This window comes from Thermobia domestica, chromosome 2 (assembly GCF_964235325.1).
Source record: "Thermobia domestica chromosome 2, izTheDome1.hap1.1, whole genome shotgun sequence".
NCBI lineage: Eukaryota > Metazoa > Arthropoda > Insecta > Zygentoma > Lepismatidae > Thermobia > Thermobia domestica.
Genome location: NC_137455.1, coordinates 283,217,602 through 283,236,914, shown reverse-complemented (window position 1 = coordinate 283,236,914; position 19,313 = coordinate 283,217,602). Strand labels below are relative to the sequence as shown.

At 33.2% G+C, this 19,313-nt stretch overlaps 1 protein-coding gene across 1 annotated transcript in view; it reads right to left on the bottom strand.

The window, feature by feature from the left end:
* Positions 1-1,790: 1,790 nt before the first annotated feature.
* Positions 1,791-19,313, bottom strand: part of LOC145679445 (pickpocket protein 19-like) — an 86,835-nt gene continuing 69,312 nt past the window's right edge. Inside the window, exons 6-8 of the mRNA XM_081750026.1 lie at positions 14,735-15,020; positions 11,123-11,173; positions 1,791-1,936 (exon numbers count right to left, since the gene is read on the bottom strand). Of these exons, the coding sequence (XP_081606152.1) occupies positions 1,791-1,936; positions 11,123-11,173; positions 14,735-15,020 (483 nt within the window). The remainder of the gene's footprint in view (positions 1,937-11,122; positions 11,174-14,734; positions 15,021-19,313) is intronic.

Here is a 19,313-nt window from a genome sequence, read left to right as displayed (position 1 = left end):
GTGAGGTATGTGACAAACATCGAAAGTGACATGTGGAAAGCAGATGGGCTGCAAGATGTTGAGCCGTTGATTATTTATTTGGTTGAAGACTCCTCTGAAGAAGAATCGTCTGAGATCCTCGATGATGATGCTGATGATGATGACATGAAAGGAATTGATCCTTCGAAGTGAGTGTTGCCAGTGCGTAGCGTAAAACTTCAAAAACCACGTTTTCGTGGGTACGCCATTAATGGCAGAATTCTGGACAAGCTGATTGTGAAAATGAACCGTTCTTCTTCGACTATGATAACTTCTGATGCAATCCACAAATCTGCGCTGAAATTTGTGGGCTGCATGTCCATGCACATGTGTGACATACGATTTACCATGTTTTGTAAATATGTTTTGCACTTTCACTTACATTTGGCAACACTGCATGTACACACGTGGACTTTATTAGCTGCTTTTATGCTTAAAAATATTCACATGGATCAAGCTAAAAATTGGTGTATCATTTATATGTGTATCTCATTCCGTTCAAAAGTTATCCTATATCTGATTTCAACTTGCGTTTTAAATGGGACACCCTATACAATCAGTCTCATTTTGTTTATGGATACAGAACAAAAATTATTTTTTAATGTATCTTCGGCTTCACCTATTTTGATGTGTCACTCTTTGATGATGCCGCGAGCCGAAGGCTAAACAACTAGTAATTTTAATTGGTACATTGTTATAACTTTTCAATGCGTAGAAAACAAATATTGTTACAATTTTCACTTTAATTCAAATTTATAATATTTACCGTTTTCTTGATTGTAATTATTTTAATTTCTTTTTTCCCCACTTTTTCTTATTGTAATAATACATAGTGTGTTACAAATTTTACCTAATCTTAAACCTTCCTTTATACACACAGAGCCCGAAGACATTGATATTGCATAAAAATATATGTCAAACCTGTCCGTAATGGGGCACACACTCATGTCGTAATGATACTAAAGACACTGGCAACAATGTGAATAATATTGTCACTAAACACACTGCAAGAAGACGCTAGAAATATTAATTTTAGTGGAAATAATGCTAGTTTAGTCACTAGACAACATTTAAAAGGTGCTAAATTTCTATTCTAACAACGATAAATGAACCAATTGTTTTTGATAAAAATATCCTTAAAAATTTCTAGATCAAGCGACAAAGTGCTACATTGGTAACACTGATAACAAGAGACAAACGACAACCGCCTCACGCATTCGCGCATGTGTATAAATTTTTGACATAATTATATCATCTGAAACAATGATATAATTGCCCCAATGATCAAAACATAACATACTAATCTGTCAAAACTAATGAAAACAAGGTAGTAGATCATTTTGACAGGCAATTCATTTGTACACATTAAAGTATGTCCAAATTTGAAGATATGTATTTTTGTATCGTTTTGAGTCGTTTCAGGCTCTGTGTGTATTTAAAATGCTATCACTTGATTTTATTACAATTACCGGTATTAAACTTTTGTATCCATTAGTGGTTCCTTTGATAACTGACGTATTTTCAAACAAAATGTTTGTCTCTTCCAGGGCGCGTTGTGCTAATACTGACTTTTTACTGATTTAATCATATACATATCTTGTATGTTCCTCACATTTTGTATTAAATTGCTAAGTAATAATACAATTCCGATAATTTTGGAACAACAGTTCAAACAAAATACAATACGCATAAAATTCCAAAAGTTTTATTTACTTAATTACCTATCATGTTTCTTTAATTTACAACACAAATACATTAAAATATCTGGTTACTTACGAAGACGTTTGTGTACTTTCAAAACTATATTTGACTTCGTTGCATGCAGGAGGGCAATCGCATGGAATAGCTCTCTTATCTTTCATGAGCACTTCATCCAAATCGGTAAATTGACTTGGAAGTAAACTGTTGCGAAGATAGGCTGAAAGAAGTATAACCAAATTTACAAAATACGATTTAATTTTAAAATGATCTAGTCCAGGTTTCACTTTTTCGCTCTCTTATTTTAATCTGTGTAAAATTAATAGTCTAGCATAAAGACAAAAAGGAATAAAATATTATCGATATAATGATAAAATTAAATTAATAACTAACAAGGAACAGAAATTCGTGAATCAAAATAAAGAGTCAAATTTAAACGAGCGGTTGTTACAATATCATATTGTCATGAATGACAATATTTTATTGATGAACCAAGTGATTTACAGAGGAACTTGTACAGTGGAGAGTAAGTACAGTAGTATAATGCCTATCTTTTGTAACAATATAATCATTTAACTGAAAACATTTAATAGTATTGAGTTCGATATTTGACACATTATGTAAACTTAATTATCAAACAGATAATTCATAAACTTAATCAATACTGAATATTCAAGTTTTCCAATCCACCTGTCACTTTAGGGACCTTCCAAAATCATGTTACATGCAAATAGATAGTTTCTATTCTCCTACTTTACCTATTGCAGATGAAGTTAGCTTTGACTAATTAGTGGTCTTTCTTTCTGTATTTGAAATTATTGCGTTCGTGAAAACTTCTTGGAGACTCCTCCATTGCGTCTAGAAGATTTGGTGCACTATGATTTTTTTGATTGAAAACCTGGTCATTTTATATGAATTATTTTCCTTGTTTGCTTCAACTATTTTTCCTTTCGAATTTGCAAAGGCGACTATATTGTATTTTAAAGTTTACAAAATCTTAGGAAAGTCATAATGATAAAATATTGTTATTATCTAATGATGGAAAAATAAGTGTTTTGAAGTCTAATTTATCCTAAGCTAAGCATTCAATTCTTCATGATTTTATCCGAAATGTTAAATTATTTTATCTATTGACAAACACTATGTTATATTACCACAGGTGCTTTTTGACTATTTGCGAGCACCATGCTTCTGCTTATAACGATTTAAGAACGATTACAAATCCTGTCTTTGTGATTTTAAAAATAATGTTATGCGCGTATACAAAATCTAAGATATTACAAAAATCTTCGTTCAGTTTCACCCACAGAATTAATATTATGTTTTTCATGAATAAAATTAATGATAATTGTTTCATTCATAGTTTGTGATTTTATTACAATAGATTAATTATATACTTCTAAGCAGTGACAACTTATAGTAGTTAGAATCATTGTTGATCACAATTTCTAAATGGAGTATGCAAATAAAAAGAAACGTTAATTTTCACATAATAATAATAATAATAATAATAATAATAATAATAATAATAATAATAATAATAATAATAATAATAATAATAATAATATTTAAAATACACTGCTCTGGAGTAATATTATTAGTTAATAATATTATTAGTCAACAAAGAATTGTTACCACCACTCCATTTAACAATTTAGCCACTGTTTAACACTGAATCCTTTATGAATCAAATAGTGAGGTACAAGCTTATTAACTAAGATAATTAGTAGGGTAAAACAAAAAAATAGTAGATTATCTATGATGATTTGTCCAAAACTAGTTTCAGCTATTTTGCTGTAAACAAAATCGTGCAAAGGAAAAAAATGTAAGTAACATATCGTTAACATCCAGTCAAAGTTCAAAAGAAACCCGGTTTGATGGATTACAATAATTGGATTTCTTTATGATACTATTTTTTTAAAAAACATACTTAATATTGTTGCTGTAATGGACTTATTACTTGTTCATACAAGTCATATTGTTTATTTGTAGTACTACTAGTATGGGCCTATGTTGGTCTTCCTCCTTGCAGGTGATTGGTTCTTTTCGAATCACACGACATTTTCCCATTGGTGGATCGGGGTCACATAAGCTGAAAGCGGAAATTTAAATTTTAGTCCAGTCTCTGTATCATTATTGACGTGGGACTTTTAAATAAGGGGCCATGACCCCCTAATTTAGGACCCATGGTTATTGGTGTTGTTCTCCATTCCCTGGATCAAATGGGTTATGATTATGTGTTGTACACTTGGATGATGTGTTATGAGATCATCGTTCTGTTGGTTTATGATATTCTTAGGCCCTGCAGTATGCACCACTGAAAGTTTGAGTGGTCTATTACGTTCTCTAAAAATTATATTTAGCGTTTGCTTGATTTAATTTATATTCTACAATGATGTTTTTATTATAGCATTAGCCATCAACTAATCAGAAATCGAATAAATTGCCGAATGATGTCACCAATGAGAACAAAGCTTACAATTGTTGCACAATATTAAAAAATATTCAGTGTGAAAAACATAATGACATCAATTTCCTAATCGATCACGACTTTAAACGGTATATATCGAAGTTTGTGATTAATTAATAGCTGTCATGGCGTTATCCAGCAATATTACACAATATTAAAACACAGGTTCGCGATCTGATTTCGTCCCGGAGGAAAATACATTTTTCAAAAATTACTGATACATCATCTATTTCCTTAATAGATCTCAATATTTTTGACATGATAATATTTCATAGACTCGATTTTTTTTTACAAAAAATATGCTAAATTATTATGACATTCCTACCATTTCATAGATATCAATTTTATAACCCCAAATTATAGAGATGACTCGATATATTTTTTTTTTTGAAAAAATCTTACGTAATTGATTTATTGCGACATTCAATAATCAAGATATTAAAGTAATTCACAATGGGACGATGTAAAATGTTTCAAACATGTAGAAAAACTGTACTGCAACAATGTCGTAATCATATCATTAGAAATGTAAAACTCATTTACATGTATATAAGATCTGGAAAATCTTTTCTCGTTACATTTCTTAAGGATGATATAAATTTATTTCAGTCAAGCTGTGTTTTTAAATATATATGTTCAAGGGTACTTTAACTAAATCAAGCATCAGCTACGAGAAAAAATATGCTCAATTAGTAAGCTTTTGTTTCAATGAATGAGCTGATGTATTTAACTAGAAGAAAACTTTGTTAAGTAAATATTAAATGTTATTTCACGGAATACATGTGAGGAGCATAAATTGTAAACATGCAAGACATCATGAAGGATCGAAAATTAATCCCGTCCAAAACTTAATGATTTTTTTCGCACCATATATTTTTAATTCGATAATTTGCATTTTTATGTTCCTGTTAACGCCTGGGTAAACCTAAAACTTAATCAAGGATCGAACTAAAGAGCTTTCACAAGGATTCAAACCCTGACCTTCCATGTCAAAGGTGAAAGTTTTATATCCAAAATTATTCCAAAAATTTAAGAAGTGTTACACCTTGGTATGCATTGTTCTATGAAATAGAATGGACTCTTGTACCTTTCCATAGAACCTTATTGTATAATAAAACCTCAACGTAGGTTAAAAATCCTTTACATATGAATTCTTTGGCAATTTTTAGGGAACATAATAAATCGTCCAAGCTTTCAATGGTACATACTATTGTAGGTACACAGGGCCTAATACATATGATAAACACCACCCAAGAGAATGATGATCTTATACATATCATTCAAGGGTAGAACATACAATCATGACCTCTTTTACCCAGGTTGAAGCGGAGTTTCGGGGGAAGGGGGCAAATGGGGCATCTGCCCCAGACCCCGCGTTCTGAGTATGGTCTGTCCAAGTACTAGATACAAAAGCACATCGCGAATTTTACCAGTAATCAGGCTCCGTGGGGTCATTATTGGCACTAGACCCCGTTCGCACCTAACGCCGCCTCTGTACCCAGGGTATGGAGGTCAACGGCAAGGACCATGATTCAAAAGCTGAAGGATCGTGCTTTCGGATTTAAAAATTCTGCCTCAATAACATCAGAGAGGCAGGGCCAAAGTGAATTTTTCTTCTTAAGGTCATGTGACACAGGGAATGACCAAAATTTGAATTTCCGCCTTTAAGTCATGTAACCCCAATTCCTCAATAAGAAAACATCAGGGACGATAAATAAACCAGTCAGGGACGAGTGAACCTTAGCCTTATAGTAATCTATTGCTTTTGAGAAATTTATTGCAATTCAAATAAAATGAAATCTTTCAGTTTTATGTCCCACTATATGCCGGCTAGGCTAAAGGAGACGGTGATGGTGAGAAATGAATGAAATGGTGGAATGAAGAAAGTGTGAGAAAAGGGGAGAACTCCCAGAAAACCCACGCACACGGGTGTCACAGTGTTCATAAACCACAGCTCACTTGGCGCAAGCCGGTATTTAGCGGCCCATTTAGTGCAATTGAATAGCATCTTTAGTTCTAGGATAATGATAATAAAGATCACATGATCAACTTAACGCTTTCATTCTTATTCAATGTTTCGAATTTTTTAAACTAGAAGTTGTCATTTTCATGGAACTACACAGAGAAAAATCCGTTCTCCGGACAGCGGTATATTGTACAAATATACGGTATCCTCTTACTTACTATATTATAGAATTACTCTTGCTTACTATAGAAATCAATACGGAGCATACGTTATCCATATGCTACACAGGTACTGCCATTAGATGTTACATCATGCCGTTGCAGAATGTCTGACATCTAACAGTTTTCCGTATATCACATATATATACTTATGTTATCATCGTCAACTATATGTTATATACGTCCATTTGTATGTGAGATCCTGACCGCCGACATTGTTTCATACGGAAAGTAGGTATAGATGGAACACTTATACAGAAAGTATTATAAAACATGCGTTTTCAGTTATACGTCTGCTGTACATTAAGTCCAAAAACTACAGGAATTACGCATGTAACCTATCTTTTTAAGTACGCCACCCACAATTTTTTCCTCAGTGTACTATAGTCGTACCCATCTCTTAAGCTATTTCCATGTTGAAGTATTAGACTCTGTAGTTATAACAAAACTCAGGGGGCGGATAAAGGACGGATTTCTGGGTGGGGGGGCAGTGGGTTGTAATACTGCTACTTGCAGCTACTTTTAGGAGCTCCGAACTCTTGGATGGGCTTTATATATATATATATATATATATATATATATATATATATATATATATATATATATATATATATATATATATATATATATATTGGTGAATATTTGATTAGGGGTAAAATCGTGTCACATTAAGCTTTCATTGTATTTTGAACAAATACATGTTATATTTCTCTTCCTGAATACCTCATGAACTTATACGATCGTTACAATATGATTTTTGCATTAGGATCTATTCTTTGTATTTTTTAAAAATTAAGTTTTTACTTAAATGTCGTTACCGCAACATGTCCTCACTAACAAGTCAAAATACATAACTGTTTGTGTCATTTTCCAATTTTTTTTTTTTTTTTTTTTTTTAATAATCGACACATTCAAGAGAATATACATTGCTCCTCATTACTCCGACGAATAAAATATTCCACCTTTAATTCCATTTATTTTATTGTTTGTAAAATTTCAGTCTCCAGCTTAGTATGTCATTACCTCAGAAAGTTGATAATTGAATCATTTAGCAACTTGGAACTGGCAACATGGAAGAAGTAACAATTGAAGAACGATCTGACATCCTAGTTCTGTGTGATGTACGCCACATCTTATGTGTAATGTATATTACTGAAGATTTATTGTGCTTCAAACTTCTATGTTTGGGTGAGTATTTTTATTCAACGTCATTACCACAACGTGTGTTTTGTTTTAGGGATTTTTATAATCATAAACCTTTTTGCGAAGTTACATTATGCTGTAATGCATTATATTGGCCAACTTACCTCACGGCCGTCATTTAACAATGAACAATGACAATAGCGATTTATTGTGGTTTTGTCATCACCGTTACTGTCATTACCGCAACATACATTTCTGTTGCCGTAATGACATAGAAGTGTGATACTGGCTATTGAAGTACATAAACGTGTTTCTACTGTATACCATAATTATTTATGGTATGCTTTTTTCTTAATAAAATATACAAACTATGCAGATCACATCTTTATACTAGAGGGAAGCATACTACTACGATTTATGCTATTTAAACTGCCAATTACGGCGTTTATGAATTAACTAGGAATTTTACAAGTCCTACATTCATTGATGGTACCAAAATGAAATAGGCGATGGGGAAGCTACAGAAATTTCTTTCGAAATAGGGAGCCTAACATCTGTAAAATATCAACCACAAAACATTAAAAATATTGTCTTATTTTATCTGCAGGGCAACTTGTGTCTTAACACCTTCTTAGGGGCTTAAGCCCCACCTAGCTCCATCTTGTGCTATCACAGTGTAATGTTACATTTGAAACGTTGCATTCATATTAGGTGGTAGATTAAATAAGTTTTTTTTTAATTAGAATTTTGCTGTTTAGTTTTAATTAATATTCTTATGTAAGGTTATTCACTAATTTCGTAATAATTTCTTAAAGTGTATTAATGGTGTCTCACAGACTTGCTGTACTATGCCACGTCAAGCATTGGTTGTTAAAAGGCGAGCTGCTCGTTATAGATCAAAATTAAAGGAAGATTCAATAAAATGACAAAAGTACTTGAAGATGGAAAGAAAAAGATACAGAGAAAGGATCAGTAAGAAGAAGCTGAAACCTGTAAATGAGAGAAGCCCAAGAGAGAAAAAAAGACAACGAAAACAGTAGAGAGAGAAACAAAGCAGGAAAAGAAGCAAAGACAAATGTTTATCAAATATTGTCAGAGAAACTCCACCAGCATCTCCTCCGTCATCAGAATGAACGTAAGTTATATAGCATATGATAGAAAAAATATAGGTAATAACTTAGCATATGCCTAATGTCGTTTAGCTTTCCTTGTTCCGTTGTCGTTTAGTGATTTTGGTCGTTTTCTTTTGGAAGGGCAGAAAGAACAAGACATGGACAACACCAAGTTTATATGCGCCTTTAGGTAAGGTAATGAATGGAAATGTCATTCTATCTGGCGTCAAGGGATGGAAAACCATTAACCTTCTCTTAAGAACAAGTTCCAGGGTGGTGAGTACCCGAACAATTATGACTTCACCGCTACCCATCACGCAAATAAAGATGTTTAGAATACGCCTGATAAGATATTGACCATTAAAAAATATTATATTTGAGTTGTTCAATATATTCATAGACCAATTAAACAGGATAACTCAGAATTTACAATAATTGAAGACTCGCTGTAGAAAATAGAAACGCTTATTTTTTAATACAGCTTCACTTTCTTATATGCTAGGTTGTATTTCTAAGAAATAGTATTTTCTATTTTGTGACGCTTGGGCATAATTTACTAAGTTTTGTCTCCACTGCTACAACAAATATTGTTTTTGGCACTTACGTTTTTATCTACAGCGAGTCTTCAATTATGTAATAGCCACAGGAAGACATGCAATATTCTTATAGTTCACAAATTCTCATTGTTGAAAAAGAAAAACTGATGACAGGAAAATATATTTTGAGATAAAAGAAGTCAGAAATTGAATTTGTTCTATGTGCATTATTTAGATTATAACTGCAATTTCGTTCCTTTTTTCTAGGGTCGAGTGTTCTCAGGGAACACGCGGAAGACATGTGAGGAGAGAAAGATCCACTGCATATAAAAGAATTAAAAATTGGAGAAAAATAGAAGGCACAGAAGAGAAAAGCTGGAAGGTTCAAGAACGATATGAACGAACAATAATGAAAAAAAGTGAAAACTTATCAGAGCTTAGACCTCGGAAAGAAACTAGAACATCATGTCTTCAGGTCACCGTGAGAGGGAACTAACACCGATAATGAAAGAGACGACATCCTTGAGAACAATTGAAACTCAACACTTAATGGCTCTTTGTGCATAGTCATGTACACTCATGTCCAAAATTATTGTCGCATGTCTATAAATCCGCTGTTGTAGGAATATAATTTAATAACGAATTCCGCCCAGTATTTCTTACAATGTTAGTATGTGTATAATTGGCGAAAACATGTACCGGTATGTGGCAAATTTCATGTCAAAAGAGCAGTAAATACCAACAATAAAATGAAAATAAAACTTTCTTGTCCATTTACCAACCTTTTGTTTTACTCATTCTAATTTTCGTACTTATAATTCTTTTCTTATGGAATTTACCACAAGTATACATTTCCCGATTACACACATAGTATCAGTATTAAAAGTATTCTGCAAAATCATTATCAAATTAGGTTTATTTATTACAAGAAGACAGCTATAAATATACGACAATCATTTGGGACATGAGTGTACATGGACAAATCATACTTAAGTAAGTAAAAAATGATAGAGAATATAATAACGACGTTAAGTGCATGAAGTCTATTGGCAAAAATAGATTCTTTTGACCTCCAAAGTCTGATATTTTGTGGTATGAAAGAGATGGTATTATAGGTTTGAACATATCTGAACCTCAGCATGTAAGCAGGATAAGAGGACATGTTCAAATTGATCCAATTCTGTGGAAAGACTTTTGTGAGTATTTCAATTTGTAGTGTACATCAACTGTTGGATTGTTGTTTATTTATGTTTATCATCACAACATAGCATTATGTCATTACCACAACATTGTGCCATTACCATAACACTGATGTCATTCCCACAACGGACCAATAATTTGTTGATAATATGTAAAGTAAACAGGTATCAGCTAGAGCAAGGTTCTAAATGTTCACAACTAACGCATATTTTTGGTATTACGAAATAATTATACTAAATTGTTACTTAATTGTATGATATATAGATATTTTGCTGTTACTTTTGTGTTCGATTACCGTACGTGCACAGTTATCAGTATTAAATTAGTATTTTTAGTTTGTATTTCACTAAAATTGTTTATATTACTATTCAATATATTACAATAGATCTAGCAAGTATGAAAAATAAAAGAAAATTGCAATACATCAATTATGGGGAAGAAAAATGTAAGTGTGACGGTAATGACAAAAATTTGCAAGTACTTCTGAAAAATGAATAATTTCTCTGAAATATGTCGTGTTCCAGCGCTGTCCTATACTGACAGGTATCGTAAAACTATGTACTATTATCTGATGTATCTTTGCTTGCAGAAATATTTTTTTTTTTTTTTTTTGAAAACATGACATGTCATTTTTTCCCCTAATCTAATATCGGCCCATATATAAAATAAAAAAAGTTTCCTCTTTTGGAGGGCCGCCCCTGACAAAACTACAACTAAAATTTTCTTAGAGTTAGATTTCCAAAAGTGATATTTTTTCTTACCGTTAAATCCTCCAAGACAAGCTAAGTTCTTGATGTTGCAGGTAGGTACGTCTGTAATAACATAATTATCAATAGTGAATAATGCAAGTTGATTGTGGTGTATTTTTGAAACTTGTTATACGTCATACATAATTATATCACACGTAGTAAACACATCATATTTGAAAAACTTGATCTACAAAAAATATGATCACATTAAATCTACATTTCACGAGTTACAAACTAATAGCACAATGTACTATTTACAAAGAACCAAGTCATTTTGCAAAGAAAAGATATTTTGAAGATAACATTTTATGAATTCAGATGAATATATTCTGTAAAATCTACCCTAAGCTCCTTTATGTGATAAGAATCAGGTCTATCAAGTTATGAGATGATGAAAATATCTCAGCACATTGACTTGTCATTTTATAAAGGTAACCAAGGAAGTTCTATCGCTTTTCTTGGAGGTCTGTGTTCAATTGGCCCTCACACCGTTTGTTGAATGCGAATGGAGAAAAGGCAATGGCCAGTTGAGGTGTGGGTATATCCAACATGCTAACTGGTTGTGGTAATTCAGTTACACCGTGAATTTGCGTAAGGACAGAGTGAACATGGGACCTCCACAGAGCATGTATGCTATGCGAGTTCAAACTGGGGTCAAACGCCGCTTTAGCGGGGCGGAAGATACGTCAGGCCTTTGGTCAGAGTGTCGTAACTACACAGACAGTGCAGCGGTGGTTTACAAGTCTAAGGACGGTAGCGAAACACTCGAAGACGCACCACGTGTCGGAAGACCAACATATGTAGAAAATGAAGATCTTCAGGCAGCAATTGAGACAAACTGTGGCCAGACATGTGAAGAATTGGGGATAACATTCAATGTGAGTGGAGAAACCATTCGGTAGTACCTCCATCAACTTGGGAAGTACTACAAGGTGGGAGTTCAAGAATCCCACATGATTTGACTCCGGACCAGAAGGCAACGCGAGCAGACACTTGTGTTTCTTTGCTGTCTCGTCTGAGGAAGGAGCTATTTCTGGACAGAGTGTTGACATGTGATGAGAAGTAGATTCCCTACAAAGCTCCACGGCGCCGTCATTAGTTAGCACCCCATGAACCAGTTCCAAAACAGCCTAAACCGCACTGTACCAGAACCAGTCCTGTGTGTTTGGTGGACTGCTCGCGACATCGTGCATTGGGAACAGCTACTAGCTGGTCGGAGCATCAATACAACTATGTATTGTTAGTAGTTGAGCCGCGTTCAAGAAAAACTCAAAACTCTGGAGCCAGCACTTTTAAATCACAAAGGGGTCCTCCTGTTGCAGGACAATGCTAAGCCCCACGTGGCTATGATGACCCGGGACACCATTCTACGCCTTGGATGGGAAACACTATTGCATCCGCCATACTCCCCGGACATTGCACCGTCCGATTATCACCTGTTCCATTCCTTGGACAATTACCTTAGAGGACGCCAGTTCAACTCTATAGTAGAGGTGCAAAATGCACTTAAAACCTTCTTCGCTTAGCCCACCAAGTTCTATCGCGATTGAATCCATGGCCTTCCAGAACGTTGGCAGATGGTCGTCGATGCTGATTGGGACTATTTTTGATCTTCCATGTACATCTTAGGTGACATATTGATTTTCGAAGGTGGTGAGTGAAAAAGCGACACAACTTTCTTGGTTTCCTTTATATATGACAATAATACTCTGCGAAAGTAGTAATCTGGTATAATCTTTATGTCTTTCTGTTTTTCCTTGTTTTGTTATTTTCAAAACTGAAAGTCTCAATGCAATAGAATACTATAGTCATTGGAAAAATTACATGTTTCTGGAGAAATTGTACGTAGTACATTTTCGTATGTATTTTGTCAACGATAACATAATTCTAAAATGTTTTCAACAAATTTGTACGAGATCTTATTTTTTTAACTAACTAACCATCAGCATTTCGTGTAGTATAATGAAGAGTTATGAAAAGAAGAAGCACAGTCATACAGAGCAGAAAATAGCATATTTTATATAGAAAGTGTATACAGAGCGTTCCACGAAAAATGTTACACATGTGATACCGTAGAAACCAAGACAGATATAGATATGAAATTTTATACGATATAAATATCGTAGGGGAAACACTGCCTCACATTCTCTGAAATCCAACCAAATCAACAGTGTTTCCGACCAGACATAAAGTTGAGATTTTTTTTCAAATGACACTATATCTCAAGTACTTATAAAATATTTGTAATATATCGGAAGCTGTATTTCCTTTATCCACGAGTAAAACGTTAACCAATCAGCATGTGTGTGTATTCTTCAATCACTTTGAAATTATATTAACAAAAGAGACACTGACCAAAGCTTAAAACTCACTTTATTTTAAATTATAATTTGTAACTGTTTCGGATGTCTAGCATATCCTTCTTCAGACACTATCGAAAATAAATGAAAATACAGACATATATATAAATATTGTTATCTTTTTTATATATATGTTAGAACAATATTTATATATATATGTCTGTATTTTCATTTATTTTCGATAGTGTCTGAAGAAGGATATGCTAGACATCCGAAACAGTTACAAATTATAATTTAAAATAAAGTGGGTTTTAAGCTTTGGTCAGTGTCTCTTTTGTTAATATAATCAGTCCAAAGTCACTTTGAAATGTATCTTGCAAGCTTATGCATGAGAACATTGTGCCTGCACGGGGTCCTGAGTTCGATTCTTCATGGGAGAGCCTTGAACTTTGAAAGCATACGTGGGTCAGATTCCATCTTTAAACTCTTTATCTCTGTCTTATATTAGCCTCGGTGTTGAAAAGGGACGCTAAACTTTGACAAACAACAACTGAATATCCAACCTAAAATTACAATTAAGACTGAATAAAATGAAAACTAAATCCTTAATTTAACTCCCACGTCTATGCCCTTGCACTAAAAGACAAAGATGATCCATGAAAGTGAAAGATTCTGAAATCACATGCGGAATAAGAATGTGGGAGAAAACAGGGGAACCACTAAAAGACCCTCGGACACAATGCCGTCCATCACAAACTCATATCTTTCTTTCTTTAAAGTTTTCAGGTTATACGTGTCGTGCGGTTTTAAGTCTCAACAGACAATCGTTTCGCTTATCTTATTGCTAGCCTTCTCAGAATCAATATGGAAGTTGCAAATTAGGTATATGTATTTATATATGGTCGCAACTATTGGCTTCTCGCTGATTAGCTGTGCTTAGTTGGAAATTTTAGAGACAAATGCTCATCGTGAAAGCTTCAAGCAACGAATAACAAACTCATATGACCTGATATCAAACCAGAGACCAAGTAAGTCTGAAGGGCATTTGAAAAGAACGTATTATTATTATTATTATTATTATTATTATTTATATGTAGAAGAAAAAGAAAGAGAATTATAGAAAAAAATATATTAAACCTTCGATAGATTCAAAATTAGCAACCATGATAATGGAAAATGTATACGTATTGACTCAGTTTTTTTTAATAAATCCATTTTAAATAACTACAAAATAGCAAAATGCCTGCAAGTCAAGAAATATACTAATATATAGATAGAACTACTGTAATTGTTTCCCTCTGATTCATTAGACTAATGAGCTTACCGTCAGATTCATTACTAAATATGTACGGAATACATTTACACACATATTTAATATGCTTCAGTCGACATTTAACTAGACATGTATCTTGGCTGTATACTTCCTCTGTTTTCGAAAACACCTCTCCAGAAAAAATACAGCCTCTTCTCTTTTTATCGATGCTTCTGACGCTGCTTGTTGCCACAGTAATCTTTGGTGATACAGCTATTTGTGTATCATATCCTCTCTTTGGTTGTACAAACAAGCCTCTTACTACATCAGGGTATTCATCAGGATGATGAATATGGACCTGTAATGTCAATTTATCACTTAAATCGTTGCATAAGAAAAAAAGAAGAAAACTGTTTTAATGACATTTTACAATAAAAATCATCATAGCCGCAAATGACCAATTTTGATTATTTGTACATTTGTGGATAACAATTTATTTATATTTCTTAGTCTCAAAAAAATACAGTATACATAAAGCAACGATAAAGTTGTTTCGCATTTATTTGTATACCACTATTGTTCTTACAAGTTATATAATATCATATAAGTAACGTAATATAAATGTAATATGGTACTGACTGAACATAATAACTTCAAAACAGTTGGAAAAGTGAAATAAAATTTGGTACAGTTTCTATTTCCAACTTCTAAGTACTAGCTAAGGATAGATTTTGAACACTTCTACCCTCAAGGGGATTAAAAAAGAGTTAAACTCATAATAATAATACTAATAATTTTTAAGGAATCTCTCTCATAATCGAACTTGGTAGAGGTTTATATTAGTCATGCATATTCCCGAGAAGGTTTTGAACCCATTATCAGCACTCCTAAAAATTCCTTTAAATCTCTAAAGATACAAACATAATCACCAATTTTTCTATTTCCAGGTTAAGTTTAAGGTTTGACGATATAGTTTCAGAACTAATACTGACACCTGAAAAGTTGAAGGTAGTGGAGTACACCGTTAGAATTATTCGAAGTATAGGTTTTGATAAGGTAGAACATAAATGTGATCTCTCTGTGCCGTATCAGATGGAATCTAACTTGGTATTTTGCAGTTAATTTCCTACTCTTTAATTTTTCTATTCATCCTGCTATGCTCCTATCTGATAGATTATGTAGCGAAAATCCTTATTGTTTACCTTCTTTAGTGTCGAGAGGTACTTTGTGTGTGTGTTTGTGTAAAGCTAATTCGTGTATATATTAATATCAGAACCTCTTCACATATTGTATACTTTTGTTTGATAATTAAAAATGTCTGGATTGGTATCTCAGATTACATAGTTAACTGTAAATGTGCACAGCGATGACAAGGCATAAGAAAGATATAAATTTGTTTCCGTTAATAAAACTTAAATATTGTTCGTAATGGAAAGGCCCTTTCTGTAAAATTATTGTGTATTATGCAGTAAAATATATATTCTTTATTTCATTTTTTCCTTTTCATTTATTTGTAATTTAACGTTCCCGGTTTAGACCTAAAGTGTAACATGAAATCAAAAGCATACGTGCTTTTACCGATGATTAGACCTGGATCCCTTAGTACATAATATTATTTTTGTAGTTTTGTACAGCAAATACATAGTTCAGCAGTAGAGATCGTTGATTGAATCCTGAGTTTAATGTTGGTAATTAAAGTTGTAGGAATAGATATGAAAATAAATAGGAATTACAAATTATATTAAGGCAATTACTTCACAGCAATATTGGGATGTTTTGTTATTTAAAAAATAGAGAGGACTGGTTGCTAGTTAAATTATTGACTTTGTGATTTGATCCAAATATGGTCTTCTTTTAGTTATATAGTGTATAAAACGTTGTGAGCATAACTACAGATAATTTAACATTTTTGGAATCTTGCTGTCGCTCTGTTATGGTAATAGTGACAGAAATGAAGTAAATATTAGAAGTAGGAAATCTACATGCATGCTGGTCTAAATTTACTTATTAATTGCAATAGCTACTACTACATAAATCGGTCGTTATTAATACATTATCTTGATTTGACGTTATTTAGTATACGATATTACTAAATCATATCAAGGAACGTTGCGTTCCTAGTGGAATTACACCACACCCTATTTCATTGAACTTAGCTATTTCATCTTATATCATGTTTCAGACTAGCAATCTGTGTGAGAGAGGGAGATCTGGAATATTATACTCAGAAATGGTCCAACGGAATTAATCCCTTCAAAAACTATCCCCTTGAGAAAAATTAGAAGCTCATTTATAATATAGTGTTGCATATAAGTTTTATTTCAAACAATTTTAGAATGGAAAAATAACTTTACTATCATGGAATTTTGTAAGAACAAATACTTATTAAAACTTATGTGGATTGCGCACAGGGTTGCAATACGCAAGGTTAAGCTGATATCGAATGTACAGTATATTATATACAGATGATTATCAGAATAATGAAAGGACATGGAGGAAATGAAACATACCCATATTACATTTTAGCCTGCAGAACAGCTATAATTCGTCGTAGAACGGAGGTAAATAAGTCATGAATGGTTTTTTAGAGAAATATTATACAATTTCTGATGCATTGTAGGATTCAGTTCTATGATAGAGAATGGAAGAGAATATTTGGTCTGGATTCTGATTTTCAGAACTGACCACAAGTTGTTAGAAATATTGAGGTCTAGGGTTGTGGGCGTCGGCCATAAACAAATATATCCTGTTGTTAAAAATAAGGTAAGAGGCTTAACAAACTATATTACGCGTTTCCAATCAGGGTGGTCCACTTTGCATGTTCTCAGCATCATTTTTATAACTTTAAAGTATTGTTCGTGGTGATCAGCGATTTGGAAATTGTAACTCGATGGCGTACGTCCAAGTAACTCGATGGCAACTAGCGTCTGACTGTTATTGTCGCAAGCTCTTTCAGGTGCTGATTGAGTTCTCCAGTTATTTTAGTAGCATTAGCTCTACGGTAGTGGGTAACAGTCCTCTTTGATGGTCGTCGATTTCTATCACTGTGGATTCTTCCGTTCATTATTATTTTTTGCCTACGTTTGTTTTTCTGAGTTCTGTACGTCGTCATCATTTTGGACACTGTTTTTCTTAACACACCTAATGCATTGGCCACCATAATGTAGCGAAGGCCAATTAATTGTATACTAACAATATGGCCTCTTTGAAACTCAAACAGGTCTCCCATTTCGTATCATCATCGTCTCCGGCTTGAACATACACTTCGTCCAATTTCACCTGACGTACTATAGACGATCACATAACAAACCACTAATAACGGGCAGATGCTACACAGACATCCTGGGTGTTAACAACTCATATATATATTGCAAACAACAGATGAAAGGAATTAAATTTCTAGATTAATGTTACGCGATTATGCACCGAGGCTAAGGAGATGGTGATGATGATAATGTATTTTTTAAAAGATCACAGATATAGTCTCCTCCATAGGTTTACACATTCATCCACTCAAGAAATAAATGTGAATTCAACAGTCGATATTTGAATCCTAAACCTATTTTACGTGTACATTTCTTCATCAATATGCACAGTAAAAAATTAGAAAATAGTGGTGTTAAAACAATTCCTGGAGTTACTACTTGACTATGTTATTATTAATTTTTTGCTGTCCTCCCACTTAAAGGGTTTTAACCTTTCTTAAGGTAAGTGATACATAAGTCATTAAGAAGGGGCATACAAAATTGTATATGGTTTAAGAAATGTTATATTTATTTATTCGTTTATTTTCTTATATTAACAATAGATTCATCATCCATAATCATAACCACAAGTGGAGGCAGAATTATGACTACAGATAATAGCTAAGAAATATAAGTAATAAGAGTGTACGAGGTAACACAGACATATAGTTCAAAGAACCTATATAAATATGCTGGTAATATGTGATAGAAATGGGCAGAACAAAATCAAAAGTACAAGGTAGTGAATGTAGTGGCTTGCTGAGGAGAGGATATTTGTGGAAATGAAATGAATTACATATGAAATACAGTACACCGGAGGTCACATCACTGGGGTCTATTAGTTGCGACAGATGAAGTTATCTTATGTTGTTCCTGGAGCGATTCAGGAATTGACGTAGACAGGAGTAGCACTGTGACTAGATATTTACAGTACATATGATGGAAGATATGTGATGAAAGTTATTGTGGTCGACAAACAGCAAAAATTTCGGGATCCGAAAGATCATGTGTTATGTTAATGCTCTTGTACGCATGTCAAAAAGATTTAATACCTGGCAGTGAGGATTTGTATTAGTTTTTACTTTTTGCTACGAGTAAACCTTTACGTGGTATATTTCACATTTAGACCAAGTAACGTATAATGGATTATTATGTCCTGTAACCCTTCACGAAAATATTATTGTGAGTGTATGAATTTTCAAACATTTATGTGAGTAGCAGAGCTACCCACTTATGTGCAACATATTCCTCGTCCAATTAAAAGGACAAGAGATGGTAGCGCTTCAATTCATGTAAATATTATCAGAAAATTCATACCTTCATAATACTATTTTCGTGAAGGATTACAGAAAATAATAAATATGAAAACGTCTTCGACCATTTATGTTTCCATCAACCCCATCGTT